Source organism: Thamnophis sirtalis, unplaced genomic scaffold (genome assembly GCF_051295495.1).
Source record: "Thamnophis sirtalis isolate CommonGarterSnake01/CBP01778 unplaced genomic scaffold, rThaSir2_p1.2 scaffold_2, whole genome shotgun sequence".
NCBI classification, from domain to species: Eukaryota; Metazoa; Chordata; class Lepidosauria; order Squamata; family Natricidae; genus Thamnophis; species Thamnophis sirtalis.
In genome coordinates, this window is record NW_028261382.1 from 87,947,249 (window position 1) to 87,966,346 (window position 19,098).

The window sequence follows — 19,098 nt, forward strand, 5'->3', positions numbered from 1 at the left end:
GATAGATCAGGGGTAGTCAACCTTTTTATACCTACCGCCCACTTTTGTATCTCTGTTAGTAGTAAAAGTTTCTGACCGCCCACCGGTTCCACAGTAATGGTGATTTATAAAGTAGGGAAGTAACTTTACTTTATAAAATTTACAAAGCAGAGTTACAGGAAACCCCCACTGCCCACCATGAAAGCTGGAATGCCCACTAGTGGGCGGTAGGGACCAGGTTGACTACCATTGAGATAGATGGATGGATAGGTGGGTGGGTCGGTGGATGGATGGATGGATGGAGGTAGGTAGGTAGGTGATAGATGATAGATAGATAGATAGATAGATAGATAGATAGATAGATAGATAGATAGATAGATAGATAGATAGATAGATATAGACAGCAATTTTCTATTTCGATTTACTTATTCATTTCATTTACTAATTAACAGGAATTTGGCGTAAATCTGATAATCTAAAATCCTCTTTCCTATAAGCCCCGCCCCCCCCGCATAAAAAGATAGAAATTACACTCCAGAACAGTTGTTCTCAAGCTTAGCAACTCATGTTGTGTTAACTTCAACTCCCAGAATTCTCCAGGCAACACAGCTGGGGAACTCAGGGAGTTAAAAGTCCACATCTATCCAAGTTACTTTTAGTAACTGTAAAGTTACTAAACTGTATAAAGCTTGTTTGGTAACAAGGACCCGGATGGCCAATCTTGGCTGTAACGGTTACAATCCAACCCACGCCAAAGAGCACCCTCCGGGCACAAAGGTGCCATTAACAGCAGACTCGGGGAGCCCTAAGGATCACTCTTGGGGTGGGGACATGTTCCCCTAAAGCAGAGGTCTTCAAACTTGGCAACTTTTAAGACTTGCGGACTTCAACTCCCAGAATTCTCCAGCCAGCCCTCCCAGAATTCTCCAGCTCTGCTGGCTGGAGAATTCTGGGAGTTGAAGTCCGCAAGTCTTAAAAGTTGCCAAGTTTGGGGACCCCTGCCCAAAAGGGAGACCAACCCAGCGCGTAAATAATGCTAAACGTTGGGAGGGGGGGAGAGCAGCTGAAAACGGGAGGGGGATGGGCGGAGTTGAACCTACAATAACCGAGCTACCTTTCCCAAGCGGGCGCCCCCTCCCCTCCCCTTTACTTTGCAAACCCCCAACTCGTTTGGGGGAAAAACGTAGCGGCGAGTCCAGGCAGGACGGCAGGAGGGGGGGAGGCAAGCCCGGCCTGTCCGTCCAGAGCCCGGAGCCCCTCCCGGGACAAAGCCCACCGCTCAACCTTCACCCCCACCCCAGCCTCTCCCTCCCGCTGCTGGGCTGTAGGGACAGCCCGAGTCCCGACGGCGGCTCCTGCCTGGGTTGCGCTCACCCGCCTCCTCCCGCGAGTCCTCTCGCTCCGCGGCTCTTCCGAAAACGCCGCTTCCCGCCAAAGCGCGTCGCAAGCCGGGCGCCCAGCAAGAGGCGAGGGGAGGCGGAGGATCCCGGCGGCGGCTCCGCCCCTTGCCCGGACTCAGCCTCCTCTTCCAGCCGGCGAGGTTGGGCGGCCTCGCCTTGCATTCGCCTGCGCCTCGGGGAGAATTCGTTACGGCCAACTTTTTTTCCCCCCTTTTTCCTCTTCAGTAGGTTCGTTTGTTTTATTTTATCTGTTTGATTGGTGAATCGTTTGCAAAATAATAGGTAATGACAGAGATCTTCCAACTTGGCAACTTTTAAGTCTTGTGGACTTCAACTCCCAGAATTCTCCAGCCAGCACATAAGACATAAAAATCAACAACAAATTGCGCCTAGCCCAATAAAATGACAATACCATCAATGTCAAATCATGATCGGAAGAAGGGAGGATTAACCCTTTAATTAACCATCTAATTGGTTAATTAGATTAATGAAGCTGGCTGGAGAATTCTGGGAGTTGAAGTCCACAAGTCTTAAAGTTGCCACGTTTGGGGGATCCCTGAGGTTATAAGAATAAACGTGAGTATGAATGAAATGGGGACGACTAAATGAGGACAGTAGGACAGGGATGATAGTCACACTGGTGGGAATGGAGATTTTGCAGTATCCTTCCCCTGGAGTGGGGAGGGAATGGGAATTTTGCAGTAACTTTCCCCTGGAGTGGGGAGGGAATGGAGATTTTGCAGTATCCTTCCCCTGGAGTGCAGAGGGAATGGAGATTTTGCAGTATCCTTCCCCTGGAGTGGGGAGGGAATGGAGATTTTACAGTATCCTTCCCCTGGAGTGGGGTGGCAATGGAGATTTTACAGTATCCTTCCCCTGGAGTGCAGAGGGAATGGAGATTTTGCAGTATTCTTCCCCTGGAGTGGGGAGGGAATGGATATTTTGCAGTATCCTTCCCCTGGAGTGGGGTGGGAATGGAGATTTTGCAGTATCCTTCCCCTGGAGTGGGGTGGCAATGGAGATTTTACAGTATCCTTCCCCTGGAGTGCAGAGGGAATGGAGATTTTGCAGTATCCTTCCCCTGGAGTGGGGAGGGAATGGAGATTTTACAGTATCCTTCCCCTGGAGTGGGGTGGGAATGGAGATTTTGCAGTATCCTTCCCCTGGAGTAGGACGTTGTAGTGGATGATTTTTTGTACTACGCTTAAGTCCGACTGTAGGTGGCGAGAGTTACACCAGCCTCAAAGAAAGGGTGGAATAGAATCGTTAAAGAAAGGATGCAAAAGAAAGGACAGGATGAAATATGAATGCTTTAAGCCTCCTAGAATGTCTCCCCTTTCGGAGGAGGTGGAAAATTCCCTGCGCTAATCTGAGCAGGATGCCTTGGAGCACCCAAGAATGACTTCCCAGGAGATGGGCACCATCCCAGTCTCCAAATCTCAGGATTGCTGCTTGTTAGGTGGTTGAGGAGAACCTGTTTGGTTTTAAGGTACCTGGGATAAATGTTCTGCTTTTGTTTCTAGGTTAATTTCTTTGAAAAGGTGGGGGGCAAGGGAATTTCTTCCAGGCTTTCATCATGTTTCCCATTATATGGATTGGAAACTCCTGAACAGGACAGGTGGTAAAGCAAGTAAAGCAGGCAGAGGTGATCATTCCAAGAGATGTGTTTGGCTTGCCCCAAAGATACAAAGTCTGGTGCAAATTGTCCTGAAGTGCAAGGAATATTTTATGTGCAAAGCCAAGATGTGTGTTGCTTGGGCTTGTCAATACAAGTGCTTACGAAATTATTTTCACAAGCAATCAGGAAACATTTCTGAAGGCTTATATAACTTGTTCAGACCTCTATAACATGCTCAGACCCCTATTATTAGTGTTTTGTTTAAAAGCAGCCTACAGCTGGGACAGGAAAGTGGCAGACTTCATAAAATAATATCACTCCATGCCAATAACTTGCATTTCCTTTATTGCAGCAGCCTGCTGGGCAATATCAAATGCAATCTCGACCAGGGATTTTAATTCCTGCAGCTATAAGCCCTTATTTCATTTTAATGTTCTAAGATTTATACAATGCAATATATACTGTAGCCACACTCTTCCAGATTTTCCCCCAATTTTATTTTTATAAAAAATAAAACAGGAGCATCCTTCAATCACATAGCTCCTTCTTACCTAAAATTTCTGAAAAACTAGTTTTCATAATTTATCCAGTTAGAACAAGTTGGGAGAAGTAATTCAATTGCTGGCACCCTCTTGAGATACAAATTGTATTCATTTATTTGTTATTTATTTATAAAATTGATAAGCTGACCATCTTAAGGTCACTCTGAGCAGCTATAAATTTTGTTCATTTAAATCAGCTCTCAAATTTGGATCATCTGAATCAGGTCCCCAACCTCAACCCCAGGTCCCTGGACCAGCACTCTTCCAACAGCATGCCATCAACAGGTCTGCGCAAACAAGCGAAGTCCCATCCACGGGATGCAGGCAGCACACAAAACCACGCCCCCTTGGGTCCGCAGAGAAAACCTTTTCCATGGAACTGGTCCCTGGTGCCCAAAAGGTTGGGGGCCACTGATCTAGATCTATTGCACTGGATCTAGCTGCAGTTTAGGGAGCAACAGAGTAAAAAAAACTGATTTCCTACCACTGTGAATGCTCAAGACGAGGTAGAAAGAAATGAACAGGAATCCACATTTTCCACACCCTTTTAATATCCTTTCATAAAGCTACTCCTTCTGATTTGGTAGCGGGTTCATATTTATAAAAATCATAATACAGGTTCATTACATGAAGATGGGATTCCTTGGGCAATTAAGTCCCAATTCCATGCTGACAAAGAGTATAAAAACCATCTGTTTCACAAAGGCTCGATCAGTGCGTATTATGGTACATCTGAAAGCCAGTTACGTTCTTGACAATCCACGATTATCCAAGTCCTTTACCTGTTAAAACAAAATTTAATTTTTAGGGGGAGGGTAGTTTGTTTCTTTCAGTTTTATAAGTAGAAGGGTAATAAAAACCGGAAAAAAACAAGAAGCTATTTGCAACTTTCTTCGCCAGCTTCCCACAAGCAAAGTCAACGGGGGAAGGTTTAGTTTCATTACGATTCATTTAACTGCATGAATTTGCTTAACAGCTATAGCCCCCCCCCCCCCCAAAAAAAAAGGTTGTAGAATCAGGCATGACTCACTTAACAAATTCTGGTCTTAATTGTGGTCAGTAGTTGAGGACTCATCAAGTTGTACGCATCAACTCCCAGTTATGATCAATCCCCCGCCCCAAAAAAGTATATGATTGAATATGGTCGGCTTACTTTATATATTCGAACTAGCCAATGTTCTGTGGTGTAAGCTTCTTCCAAAACATCAAGCTCAAAGTCTTTGTTGCCAATTTCAGCGTTTCTCACTCGGTCATAGCCTGGTGGACGTTCTAAACACAAAGGAAAGCAAACCATGGCTGAAAAAACATCCTTGTTGACCAACCTTTCCTCAACCTAGGAATTCCAGTTATCCCACCTTAAGAAAACCCATTTAAGCTCTTTTAAAACTCTAGGTTTCGAAGTGGTATTTAATCAATTATTCCTGTGTCTTGTTCCATGTCAAGCTCAAAGAGAGAACAGGAGCAGAGGATTGAACAATATGGCCACCTCATGATTATAAATTCCAGGTTCTCATAAAGCAAATAATATGAAAGACTATTGGCAGAAATCATAGCTGCAGCGGAAGTAAAAATGGAATACAAATCCATGTTCCAAGTTCAAAATAAACAAATCCATGGTCCAAGTTCAAACTACTTCCCAAATATTCAAAACAGAACTTTTAGTGCTCAGGAGGGAGGCGGGGGAATTCACTGGGAGAAAGCAATTATGTTTGGAAGAGTTAATGGTATTAGGAAACCAGGCTGCCAAAGAGCATAGTGGCTGGACACCATCACGGTAGACACCAGCCAGAGCATAGAACAACTCAAAGAAGTAGCATAGGATCGGAAGATGTAGAGACACTTGGCTCGTAGAATCGGACACAACTGAATGGATAACATCATCATCATTGATCAAGGTAAAATGAGATAAAATATGTTATGTGCTCTGAGATTACTACTATGTACCCCATGCTGGAGAATTAAAAAAAAATATTAGAGAACAAAATAGAACAAAGCCCCTAAGACATGGAAAGTGCAGAGAACATCACTTACTTGCTTCTGTGTAGACCTGTCCAAAACGGTAGTAGCACATCTTATACATAAGGCAGTTAAGCAGCACCGGGGAGCCCTCTCTGTCTACCCGGAACTCTCCAGTGGGTGTGTAGTAATCATGTTCCTTTATGTGCTTGCCGGTGTCTGTGCTCCCTCCAATTCTCACCATCCACAAGAATTTGTTGATGTCTATGGAACAAAAAGTAAGGCAATTGGTGAACCTGTTCCAATTCCTCTGGGATGCAGGAAGCTTTACCCTCCTAATATCAGAGATCTCAAAAACCACTTTCTGTTTCTAAATTAACCACATTACACCAGCAGGGGGGAAAAAAATCTGTCTCCGGATCAACGTTTCTCAATCTCAGCATGTTTAAGATGTGTGGACTCCCAGAATTCCCCAACCATGGGATGGTTGAGAAGTTGAAAAACATTGCTCTGGATTAACAAGGCCCTCTGGTTTGGATTTTTTAAATACAGATAACGTGAAGAATGTAAGAGGCAATTGATCAGTTGTACTGAGGTGGGTTTATGTAGGGCTGTGCAAAATCCAATGCCTCAAGAACCCTGAAAGAGCCTTTCAAGGGAAATAATAAAAAAACATAGCATTACCATCTGAGGAATATCCAGTGAGGCCTCCAAATATCACTAGCACGTAACTGACATCCAGTTCCCTCATGATCTCATAAGCCCGCTCTTCAGTGGATGCCATGGCCTGGAAACACAGATCAGCTCATAAATTCAACCTTCATCAATTTGCTGAGGTATAAAAATACGCTGTTACTATTTTATGCAATCTATCCTCCACCACCACAGTCATAATATGTGCTAGCAATTTACAGGTAAACTAGGAATAAGGATCTAACACCTGTGTTCAGAATTCCTGGAAGGTATGAAGGTAATCATTTAAAAAAAAAACCCTATGCCTTCACTATTCAGAATACAATGAAAATTAGGGAAATAATTCATAAGGATTCAGCACCTACCTGTCCAACTCGGGAAATATGTGTATTATTCCAAGTATTATTATCCACAAGAATGGTTCGATTTGCCATAGCTGTTATCTGATAACCATAATCCCACCAGGACATAACTTTTGCATCCTGAGCTCAAACAAAAAGACAATTTGTAACATTTCATTGAACATGCAAATAACAGAATAAATGTTTTATGAGGTATATGGTGAAAAAAAGTCTGGTTACAAAACAAGTATTTTATATACTGGCTTATATCCCAAGTTTTTCAATTGGATGAAAATGCTAGCTCTCTAATTGTTCATTAAGATGATTCGATGGTTTTGTCCACAGGCAGTGAAAAGATTAAAGCAAAATAATGAGTGTTTTATACTTGCAGAGAATGTATTTGTCCTGTAACTGTCTCAGAAATCTTTGTGATACGTAAATGCTTTAAATATTAGCTGACATACAGACTTTAGACAAAATTTTGGTGGCTAACAAAACAGACCTTTTTTTTTAGCATTAAGAGAATCTAAAGTCTGTTCTAGTTTTCTTATCAATGTGCTTGCACAAAGACCAATTGTGTAGGTATTATTACCTCCGGTGTATTGTGACGAAGCCAATAATACGCTTCTCTGAAGTCATCGAAAATAATCCTGCTCCCATCACCACCACGAGCTGACAAAACTATTGAGGGAGAAGAGTAGGCTTCACTGGTTACCCAAGTCGAATGAAAGGTGTAAGTGATCAAGAAGAAAGCCATGACAAGGATCATTCCACTGGCAACCTAAGAAGCAACGAGAATCATTAAAACATGCCTAAGCTATTTGGAAAAAGAAAACCCATACCATTTTATTAAAGAAACCTTTTAATAAGCATTCAGAAGCATCTATTCTCTGGCAGATAATCTAGAGACAGTTCCAATGATACTTCTTTCCACCACTAGTAACGTAAAACATTCTATGCCCAATGTTGTAAGTTGCATTTTTAATACGGGGTGGAAAACCTTGATATGCTTGCTTATACCACCACTCACTTCATTTTTGATGGGGTAAGTAGAATCCTGTTGCTTTTTAGTTTTCTTATCGGGTCGGCTGATGTCTAGATTTTTCATGTAGGTCGACAACACTTGAGAAACTCCAATACCAGACAGAATACACATAACTGGGGCCAGTACCAGCATGAGACGAACCTATTAAAACACCAAAATACTAAGTACATTCAGTCATATGTATATACATCACTTTCTGGGAGGTGAAATTGCAAAGGGGATCAGATATGATGCCTGTTATCTATATTTACTCCCCTCCGGACAAAAAAAACTCTCAGTCTCTAACTTGCCCAGTGCATCTTGTGCGCCTATTAGCAGTAAAATAAGACAATCTTTTTAATTCATACTAATACATCCCCCTCCCCCCCCCCAAAAAAAACCCAATGGTAAGCCAACATTCAGGACTCACCATCACAGCAGAGAAATACATGCTTGTGACACCGTACATGATGATGAAAATTCGGGCATCAGACAGATGGCTGAAACAGTAATACAGGCCAACTGTAAGATAGAAAGAAAACAGGTTAACTGTCAAGAAAACACAGAATATGATATGGAAAAAAAATTAACAAATAAAGCTTAAGACTAAAGGTCTAATTTATTCAAATTATTCAAATTTACTAATAAATTAGAAATTTGAATAGAAAGTTTGAAGGCAGCAAATAAGATATTCCGATCACCTTTCCCCCCAATATTTCTGTGAGACACTTCCCCAAGATGTTCCTTTAATTCTCTATTTTTCCAAATAAGAATCTGGTGCTTTTTTTAAAAAAAGCCAAATTTCAGAGGAACATTGTTTGCATGAAAGCATTTAACATTTTACTAGTCAGTCAAGTCAAGCTTTATTAGGATAAAAGATCAGTATAGAATGAAGCAATTAACAAATTAGTCTGGAAGTAACAAAAGAGGACCAAACACAGGACACAAGCTAAAAGAATAATACATAATATTATTGTCACATGTTTCTATACTATACAGTAGAATTATACCTGGAAACATGAAAACAAGAAGCTGAAGATCAAAATAGTAGGATGACCATGTGGTGGGCTGATGCTCAGAAACTGAAGCAATGATTGGAATATTATTCTTTGCATAAGAAGGATCAAGCAAAGAATAGAAACGTCCGGTCCATGGAGAAATTTTTCCTGACAAAATTGAGAAAGAAAAAAAAATATTTATGCAGTAGTGTTATAATATCTTCAAGCAATAGTATGCCTGCATAATGCCTGAATTACACACACTCACACACATTCTATAACAAATTTAGAAATTTGGTTTTGCTAAGATAGAATCAAAATATTTTCTCAATCATTCTCAGAAAATTTAATCAGATTATTTTTTCTTCTTCCTCCCCCTCCTCCCCCTTCTTCTTCTTCTTCTGACTTACGAACCATTTTGACTAAATATAAAACTCTGCTCCTGCAAACCCGATTGTACTTATTTATCCAGAACTCTTCAAAGCTTCAATCACATGACTAATTAAACCGGACTATTCATTTGGTTTTAAATAGCATCCAAAAGCTGCAGAGCTTTAATCTATTTCCACAACATAAACTGCTTTCAAATAAACAAACATAAACATTCTTCTTAATGTCCCAAGAAGCATGCTGACACAGTGAAAGTATCTCTATGTGTTGAAAGATTACTGAGGGGGGGGGGGAGAGAGAGAGAACATCCAATCAAAAGCAAAGAAACTGCACTAAAATAGTATTTTTCTGGATCCACTGAATTAATGTGCCAATGAAACTCTACAGAAATACATCAGTATGCATTGTTAAGACCTGCAGTTTCTCCTTACCTGTTAACATCAACACAGCTCCTATGGACAGAAGGACAAACCCGACCAAGGAGATGACGCTTCTGAAGAGAATCTCAAATTGCTGAGGATTCAGCTTGCTGCGCAGATAATCCACAAAGGCATGAATCTGGCAAAGACCAAATACCCCCAGGGCAGCCATGTGTTCAGATGAAAGAACAGGCTACAGGAAGGAAAGAATAAGCTTGATTAAGCTTACTTTTTATGATAACTAAACGCTTTTCTTCAGCCAGCAGGCTACCCGAATTAGCTATTTGGCTCAACTACTGTCACTGTCAGACAGCCAAATCAATAGACAATTAGTTCAAGAGCAGAAAAAGCTTTACACCATCCCCTTTCCTCCATCTTTTAGATTTCTTTACCTGGAAACCGACAAAAGAGATCTGCATTGAGAGGATAGTTCCTAAGCAGTACACTGTACAATAAGCCACATAGATCCGGTGGGAGAAGCGTCCAGTCAACATCAGCACCAGGACGTGAAGTGGAATTAGGTTGATCAAAAACACATAGCCACCCCAAGAAGAAACCTGAGGGGGGAAAAAATAAACCAAATGGAACCCAGAAATTATACATTTCTAAAATGCCGCAAGTGTACGATGGCTTAGGACGGGGTTTATAGTATGCGTGACACAAAAGCTTTTCTTCCATCAAAAATCTCATTGTTCTTAACAAATAAGATTGAGAGTTCCTTAACATGCACATCTTCGTAACACAAGCAAGAGCAGCTCTTGGCTAATATAATGGTTTAAGTCATGCTAGGAATAGGAAGGCAAAAAGGGGAGAATGCAGTTTAGTCATTTGTTAATTTTAAATCACACCTTATCTCTTGGGGCCCAAGGGAGAGAATGCGTCTCTTTCTTTCCCCAATGCTTATTTTCACAAAAATTATGTTAGATAGTTAAGCTGTGACTGACCCCAGACCAGAGACGAATTCTCAGCTTAACTATCTAACATAATTTTTGTGAAAATAAGCATTGGGGAAAGAAAGAGACGCATTCTCTCCCTTGGGCCCCAAGAGATAAGGTGTGATTTAAAATTAACAAATGACTAAACTGCGAAGGAAAGGGAACAATCTGGTCTTTATTTAGCAATTTATACAAATATAAAAATAGCTTGGCTTTGACAAGTAACACAGATGGAGGCTAAGAGGCACATGCTGTTGTCTGAAGTAAGGGAACAATGGCACTAATTTCTCCTTTCCTTCTCCAAGGAGAGAGGCACATCCTTTAAGTATGATGCTACTTAGTCTTTAATACAAAAGCTCGTGGCTTCAGAAATTTACAACGCTACAACAATGCTTACAAATGTACAAAATATAAAGAAGTTGGGAAATGATTCCGGGCAGATAATTTTGTCTGTTTGATGGGATGACTCAAGGTATTTTGAAAATTTATCACTCACCATGTAGAAATAGGCAAGCGCGCAAATGGCCGCCCAATAGATTGAACCTGTCTTCACAGCTTTGATCCACATGTAGTAAGTCAGAAGCATACAGAATATAGCAATACCTGGAAATAAATCAGATCTAAATCAAACTTCAGTCTTTCCATCCAAAGGTGAAGAAGGATAGACCTGCGCTACCGAATCATAGAGTAAAAGATACTACAAAGTAGTGTTTTCCAATTTTGGCAAATTTAAGATTTGTGAACTCCCAGAATTCTCCAGCTACCATATTTAAGTCCACAAAATTTACAGTTACCATTTGCCATAGTTGGTATAAACACTGTTGTATAAACTGTTGAGTCAAAAAGAAGAGGACTATTTATCATATATTTTCTTCACGCAATTCACGTATTCATGCTTCCAATTTATACTCAACCCAAAGGGCATGCAATACATTCATTAACATTAATTCTATCATTTTAAAAAATATCATGAAATAAGGACACTATTGGTATCAACAGAGAGCTAATCTTATAATGTATTTTAAAGGGTTCTTACACTTTTGCACTATTTCTTTATAATAGATTTTTTTACTAAAGCTCAGAAACAGCTTTCATGTGAAAAACATTTAGTAGTAAAACTAGAATTAGGACTTGAACTAAAAAGCCATTTTACTGCCAATAAATTTATTAAAGCCAAAGCTTATTTCATACCAGGAACAAATGTTTTTATATCTGACTTAGTGTTGGATGGTTCCAATTTTAATAGTCTGATTTGAGAGATGAATGAGAATCATTAAATCAATGCACATTAGCCTGGAGATTATTATCAGCAAAGAGACCAAGATTGAACAAACGGGTTTCTTCAATTGGCCTTTTTCCCCATAGTGCCATACAATAGAATATTCTATATTTGTTTCTATATGTAACGTATATTTAGTTGCCTATACATTGCTTGTATGACTGAAGAGTATCTTCCTTTTTCCTTCCTTCCCTAAATGTATTCCATGCTGAAATTATTAAAGACATTTTAAAAAACTGACCTCACCTTCATTATCATAAGAGCCCGCAACAGAACGGGAGATGTAACCAGGCACCACAGCAATCATCGCAGCTGCCAAAAGACCAGCTCCTGCATCCTAGGCAGAAAAAAGAAGAAGAAAGTCACGATTGTGGACATCATTTCAAAGATGTTTAAAAAGTGTAGGGAGGGGGGCTCCATGTATTTCATAGCCATGACCATTCTTATTGCATTTATTATTATTTTGTCAAAAGGGTACAAACAAAGAAGTGATGAACAATCTTTTCTGTTAACCGAAGTCTAAGTAAATTTCTAATTTGTAACCAGCAAAAAAATTCCCATTTAAGCATCTCAAATATATTTTATTTCAGTATTCAACATGGGACCTCCATCTTAAATCAACATTCATGAACGTTAAAACAACACAAATGAATGCATCTAAAAGCTTAGAATCTTTCAGTGCAACGTACCTAAGAATATTGTGCTTATTACATTTTTATCCCACTTTTCAATGCAGAGAACATAAATACTCCTCCCTCCTCCTATTTTTGCACAACAACCCTGTGAGGTGGGATGGGCTGAGAGATGACTGGTGCAAAGTCATGCAGCTGGCTTTTGTGCCTAGGACAGGATTAGAACTCACCATGTCCTGTTTCTAGCCAGCACTTTAACCACTACTATACAATAATATTACACTTTTCTTTACTGCTTCCAAATATGCTAACATTACACCAACACAGATTTCCACTACCTCCTGTTTCCCCAAATATAATGATTATATTAACTTTGGAACAGCATACAATCTTGCTTAAGTTGGCCAATCAGTAGCTGAAATGAGGAGAAACTTTCAAAATAAAATTGCCAGTCGCAACTCTTCTACTACAGCAATGCACAGAAAGTACAGCTACCGTTCCCAGAAACTGGCTCTATCTTTGTGATTACCTTAAGTTCTTTGGTGAGGTGATATGTTACGATGGTGGTGAAGGAAGAAAAGAGGGGGGCCAGAAAGACGCACACATTTCGGATGTCAATTGTGATGTGGAAGAAGTGCAGAACGTGGTAGATGGCAGCCGATGTGATCATTAAACCTGAAATAAAGTGAAGCAGGAATGTCATTTGCAAAGAATTATTGGCCTGCTGGATGGTTATGTTGTGACAGACCTAAAGCAAAATCTGGACTGCAGAGAGAGCTAGCTCTCAAAATCACTGGCTGACTATAGGCTCTCTTACAGATCAGTTAGCGTGCTTTTCCCTATCAAAAGAAGCCAATAACACACTGGATTAATTATGTTTGGCTGCATTACCTGAAAGATGAATGACACTTACTTATCCATTTTGGGAGAAACCAATTTCATCTCTGATCCACAGAACATCAGAAAAGAACTATTCTAAAATGCGATGCCATTACACTACTTTGTGCACTGGTCTTTGAGAAATGCCTGGCTCTTACCTGGATAGATGGTTCCACCTATGATCCTTCCCAGAGGATACCATGCTCTATCATCAAACCAGTTGTGAAATTTATAAAAACCCTCTTCTGCCAAGAAGCGAGTGGTGCGGTAGTTAAAATACCTGTGGGAGTAACAGAAATCTCAGTCCTTTCCGAGTAAGATTTTATTGTTTGCCGTTCCTCATTTTGCAGGCTTGGCCTTCTGCTATAGTTCTTATGTAGAAAAGCTCCCCATTCTCACATACAAATTAATACCAACTTGACTAAAGCAGTTTTTCACTTGGAATCAAGATTCGTATAGAATCCAAACAGAAATATCCCGAATGGATAAAGGATTAACCTTCCTTGCAGGCAACCAAGAAAACGTAACCTTGCCTTACATTTCCAAACATTGTTATGTGCTCTTTAGCTTACTGTAAAAATGCAAATATTCCCCTTATATAAACTGCTTTTCATTATACTAGACAGTAAGCATCTAATACAACCCATAACCATTCAACTGCAGTCCATTGTTCTGAGTCAATCTCACAGTTGTAAACATTCCTTTAGAACAGTGTTTCTAAATTTTGGCAACATGGCAAGAGTTGTGGTCTTCAATTCCCATGGCTAGTTGAGTAATTCTGGGATTGAACATCTTAAACTGGCTAAGGCTGGGAAACAGTTTTAGAAGAAACAATTCTATTGCATTTCATAGTCAAGATTCATAGTAAATCCAGGCAGAACTGGCTAGAATATTAATTTTATTGCAAAATTATCTGAAGCTAATCCTAGTTCTTGGTCTTTCAGAAAAACACTCTCCCCGATATATTCTGAAACCCTATTGCTGAAGCAGAGCAATCTGTCTTATTATTTGGAAGCCTAATATTCTAAACTACAGCAACAAAACCTGAACATGAATACAACCAGGCAAATGATCTCTCCAATCAAATCAGAGTCAAGAGGGATACTTACGGATCAAATTCATGAATGACACTCTCAAATCGTAACACAGAGAAAAGTCTAGTAGAAAAAGCTGCAAAAGAAAGAAAGAAATATGCAGAGGCGATAGCTTATTTGTTTGTTTATTATTTATTTATTTATTTATTTGACTTATATACCGCTTCATAGGGCTTTCAGCCCTCTCTAAGCGGTTTACAAATTTTTTAGCAAATTGAGTCAGCAACTTGCCCCCACAGTCTGGGTCCTCATTTCACCCACTTCGGAAGGATGGAAGGCTGATTGAGAGCCCTCTCTAAGTGGTTTACAGAGTCATCATCTTGCCCCCAACAATCTGGGTCCTCATTTTACCAACCTCAGAAATACAAAGTAGAACTACATCTCCCCAAGTAAAATCTGCAGTCTGGAGGTTAGCAATAGCAATAGCATAGGGCTTTCAGCCCTCTCTAAGCGGTTTACAGAGTCAGCATATCGCCCCCAGTCTGGGTCCTCATTTCACCCACCTCGGAAGGATGGAAGGCTGAATCGACCTTGAGCTGGTAAGATTTGAACCGCTGAACTGTAGATCACAGTCAGTTGAAGTGGCCTGCAGTACTGCACCCTAACCACTGCGCCACCTCGGCTCTTATTATTTATTTATTTATTTATTTATTTATTTATTTATTTATTTATTTATTTATTTATTTATTTATTTATTATTGTTATCGTGGTTATCATGATGTTTCAATTATATTAATGTTAGTTATTTGCCAATTGGAAACATAGAGGCTAGAAATGTTGAAACATACCAAGTCAAAGTCAGTTGATTATATGACTAGGAGAACAACATTCCATTCAGAATGGAATTCACATTAAAAAACAACAGATAACGGTTGTAGCCATACATTCATTACCCATGCCAGCTAGAGTTTTTAAAGCTCAAACTTACAAAGAATAGCTGCCATTGACAGAATCAGGAGCTTGAGAAGGGTGTCCTGTTTTTCATATGACAAGCGGAGGAAACCTAACTTGGTCATTCTGGCAAAGGTGTTCAAAGGCAACACTTAAACACCTGAAAGGAAAATAAAAGATTAAGTACAAATACATTCTTCAAGTCATCCTTATTAACACACCATAAGCAAACATGCTGCATGGGGTGAGACAGCGACACAAATTTCATTTTATTAGGATCAAACAATTTTTCCTCAAAACATATTCCATCCATCCCTCCATCCCTCCATCCCTCCATCCATATGAGTGTAATTCCATTTATACTTCCCAGAGTTCAACAGGAAACACACACAAAATTTTCACTGCTGTTTAATCACAACCAGGGTGGTGGCTTAAGGACCTAAACAACCAATGCCAACTAAAACAAAGAACAGCTACCTGAATGAGGCTTTCTTTCTACATTTTCATGAATTCACAATGGATTTCACTGTTTAACCATGTTTAAAACTTCGAAAAGCAAACGTTATGAAGCACTACCCAATAGGTTGCCAAAAACATTCAAAGCAAACATTTCAGTATTATTTAAATTATCTTTTTTCTACCCAGTAGCCTATGAGGGAGCCCAATTAGCATAAACTTGATCTTCTGGATGTGGGTTTCACACAAAAGTTCAGGTTTGCAGAAGTTTGAAAAGGTTACGCTGCCATGAGTTTTATCTCATGCGACCTTTAAACACTGCTCAAAATAAATATTTGTTTACTGGCCAAGTGGGGGGAGGGGATCTACAGGAACATGTACTTTGTGAAAATGAAACCAAGACGAAAATTAATTAAATGCTTAAAAAGCCAGTTGCAAGTTCATTTTGCTAATAGCTGCTCTAGAAGAAAAAAAGAAACACAATTTCTGCTTCAATTTCCTATCTGAAATCCACTTCTTCAAATCAAGTTTCATTTGGGATTCAATAACAATCACAATTTCCTTTTACCTTAAACTACTTAGCAATGAATGAGAATAAAGTTTCCAATAAAACTAGAATTATAAAGGCTACTATTCAAGTGCTGCAAATGCAATTACCCCCAATAAAAATCAGGAACAGGGCTAGGAATGATCAGTTAAGAGCAACAAAAGGAGCAAAACATTATTAACATCCCAGGTCAAGGCCATCAGGCATAGGAGGTACTTTTCAAGCAGATGTCCTATTATTAAGCACACAATTAAATTTTGAGGTTAGAATACAGCAGCATTCAAGATACCACAAATACCCGCAGCAAAGTTATTCTAAATATATACTCCACTGTACATATTAAAATCCAACTGTGGTCTATATAGGATCACTGCTATATAGTACAGTACTCAGATTTAAATTCAGTGGAAAGTTGTCAAACTGATATGAGCCAACTTAAGCAACTATCAACCACTGACTTGAACAGGTTTCCTTTCCAATTCTCTAATTCAGTGCTGGAGAGTTGGGGGATTTGGCTCATATTAACTTGACAACAAGTATAGGTGAAACCTCAGACTTACAGAAATACGGATTTGCACTAAACATTAAGAGTGCAATACAATGAAACCAAGGCTGGATCAACTTCTGCCAATATGCTTCAGGACTACATAATCTCCCAGATTCCTTCCACATTTTAATGTTTAATAATTATAGACCTAGGGACATGCTTTCATGAATTGAAAGGATCTTTGTGCATGCAAATGTTACATAAAGCAAGGACCTGGATGCATGCTCAGTGGGAAATATACCAATAGGATGCATAAAGAACTACTGAATAGAACCAAAGCAAAAAAAAAAAAAATCAAACTTGCTTTTACAGTTAGTAAGATCAGTTATGTGCAATATCCGAAAAAGGCTAGTCTGACTATTCTTAGCATCTAGACAGAGATTTTTAAGCACTACTGACAGTAACTTTTTGATTGAAAACCCATCGTCCTGGGCCCTTCTGGATGCCAATCATAGGCAACTGTGATCTTCCCAAACAAAAAGGCTGTCAAACACTGAAGGGGGTGAGATCTACCTCACAGGCAGAAATACCAAAGTGAAAAATGTTCCTAGGGACCCCGAGGCAAAAAGAAAACGGAATGACAGAATTCCAGTGTTTTAAGGGGTGGAGAGAAATCACACCTTCAAGCTCTACAAAGCTTTAAGAGAGGCAGAAATCCGGTTCCAGGAGACCATGAGGCTGCGCCCTTTCCTGGAAGCCCTTCTGCCTTCCCACTCGCAGAGGGGGACGGGGCTGGTTTCACACGTTGCCCAAGACCACCCCGAGCTCGCCTTCTCGCTTAAAGGGTCGTGGGGATGAGTTAGTATACCAGGGTTAAACAGACCCTGGTTTAATGCTAACGTGTGAAGCCACCCTGCCTGCGTGCCCCGATTTCATTCATTCTCTTGGCGGAAGGAAGGGGCGGAAGGAGAGCTTTCGGGGAAAGCCCACCTCACAACCCCCCCCTCCCCGTTGCCTGGGAACCATGGACACCGATTTCCCCCAGGAGCTACTTTTCCAGCTGCAAGGCTTTCGGGGCTGGGAGATGCGGCGGCCTCTTGCAGAAAGAAGCCGCGCAGGACGATCGGCGGCCTGAGGGGATCAGCCACCCGCTTCTTTCCAGAGGCCGCCTTGGGCCGATCGCGCGTGGGGAGGTCGGGGAAGCGTCCACGGCTTCCCCCCTCAGCCGTGATCCAACCGCCCAGCCGCCGCTGTCGCCTCCCTCCTCCGCTCCCTCAGGCTGCAGCAGCCAGGCCGCCTTCCCGATCTGATGAGACGCCCTCCCGATTCCTCACCGGGGACTCAGATTTCGCTCTCCGCCCGGCTCCCTCAGCCATCCGCTCCACGCGCGCCCACTCCCAGCTCCGCAGCACGCCCGCCTTCCCCACCGAGCCCGACGGCGGACGACGACAGGCCGAGGGGCGCGTCGATCACGATGACGGGCCCGCCCCACGGGAAAGATGACCGGACCGAGGCCACGTCCGTCAACAAAGCGGAAGTTCGAGGGACGGAGTGCCGCGAGTTCCGTCCCCGATTTAGAGGGGAGCCGTGCCCGACGCGGTTGGTTGTCTTGGAGGAGGAGGGAAGCTTGGTTGAGGCGCGAGTAGTGACGTGTCGCTCTGGGTAACGGGGATGAGGCTGGCGGGGGGGCGTGGCCAGAGGCTTTCACGTGGCAGGAGGCGCAAGGCGAGTTCGCGGTCGGGACAACTCCCCCCCCCTCCCACCAGCGCATCTGAACCGCCAGATTTGACCGCAGCAGCTGAAGTCAGGGCATGGATACGTCTAGTTTAACGACACGAAGGACTAGGGGTGACATGATAACAATGTTCCAATATCTCAGGGGCTGCCACTAAGAAGAGCAGATCAGCCTACTTTCCAAAGCACCAGAAGGCCGGACAAGGAACAATGGATGGAAACTAACCAAGGAGAGCAGCAACCTAGAATTAAGGAGAAATTTCCCAACAGGGAGAACAATTGACCAGAAGTTGTGGGTGCGCCATCACTGGAGGTTTTTAAGAAGAGACTGTCTGAAGTGGTATAGGGTCTCCTGCCTGGGTGGGGGGTTGGACTAGAAGACCTCCAAGGTCCCTTCCTATTCTGTTCTTCAGATCTACAGTGCCAGCCACCATCAAAGCGGGCACCATCCAGAGCATAGAACTCAAAAAAAAGTAGTGCAAGATTGGAAGACGTGGAGAAACCTAATCCACTGAATCGTCATCATCAACAGTGCCAGCCCTTCTGGAAGGCATCAGGCTGGCAAGGATGCCTTCAAGGGGATTTTTGAAAGTCCGTTTTGCAGGGGATTGATCACTCATCACTTATTTTATTATTAGAGGAAATCGAGATGCCACTGGTTTCAATTGATATATTCCCAGACAAGCGTACCTTGTTGATAGATGGCTTGGGGTATCGTTTGCCCAACACTAAGACCAGCTCCGTCCAAAGATTTTTTTCTTTCCATTTCCTTTTCAAAACGAGGCAGAGTAGCCATTGGGTACA

The 19,098-nt window shown here is 41.4% G+C and overlaps 1 protein-coding gene across 1 annotated transcript; it reads right to left on the reverse strand.

Annotated features, from left to right (window-relative positions):
• Positions 1 to 4,068: 4,068 nt before the first annotated feature.
• On the reverse strand, positions 4,069 to 18,050 carry STT3A (STT3 oligosaccharyltransferase complex catalytic subunit A). Its single transcript, XM_014070437.2, has 18 exons — positions 17,895 to 18,050; positions 15,108 to 15,230; positions 14,195 to 14,255; positions 13,244 to 13,365; positions 12,736 to 12,881; positions 11,821 to 11,911; positions 10,792 to 10,898; positions 9,753 to 9,917; positions 9,373 to 9,553; positions 8,564 to 8,719; positions 7,984 to 8,075; positions 7,560 to 7,715; positions 7,122 to 7,310; positions 6,554 to 6,670; positions 6,180 to 6,282; positions 5,571 to 5,759; positions 4,693 to 4,808; positions 4,069 to 4,321 (listed from the first exon to the last, which is right to left on the reverse strand). The coding sequence occupies exons 2-18, from the start codon at positions 15,193 to 15,195 to the stop codon at positions 4,283 to 4,285; spliced, it is 2,118 nt and encodes a 705-aa protein (XP_013925912.1). The 5' UTR covers positions 15,196 to 15,230; positions 17,895 to 18,050; the 3' UTR covers positions 4,069 to 4,282.
• Positions 18,051 to 19,098: the final 1,048 nt, after the last annotated feature.

Bases quoted from the DNA above. Each gene is read 5' to 3' on its own strand.
- STT3A (XM_014070437.2), bottom strand. From the start codon at position 15,195: ATGACCAAGTTAGGTTTCCTCCGCTTGTCATATGAAAAACAGGACACC. The intron at 12,882-13,243 runs GTAAGAGCCAGG...ACTTTATTTCAG, and splicing joins AGGTGGAACCATCTATCCAG to GTTTAATGATCACATCGGCT. The intron at 9,554-9,752 runs GTAAAGAAATCT...TCCTTCCTGTAG, and splicing joins TCTCTTTTGTCGGTTTCCAG to CCTGTTCTTTCATCTGAACA.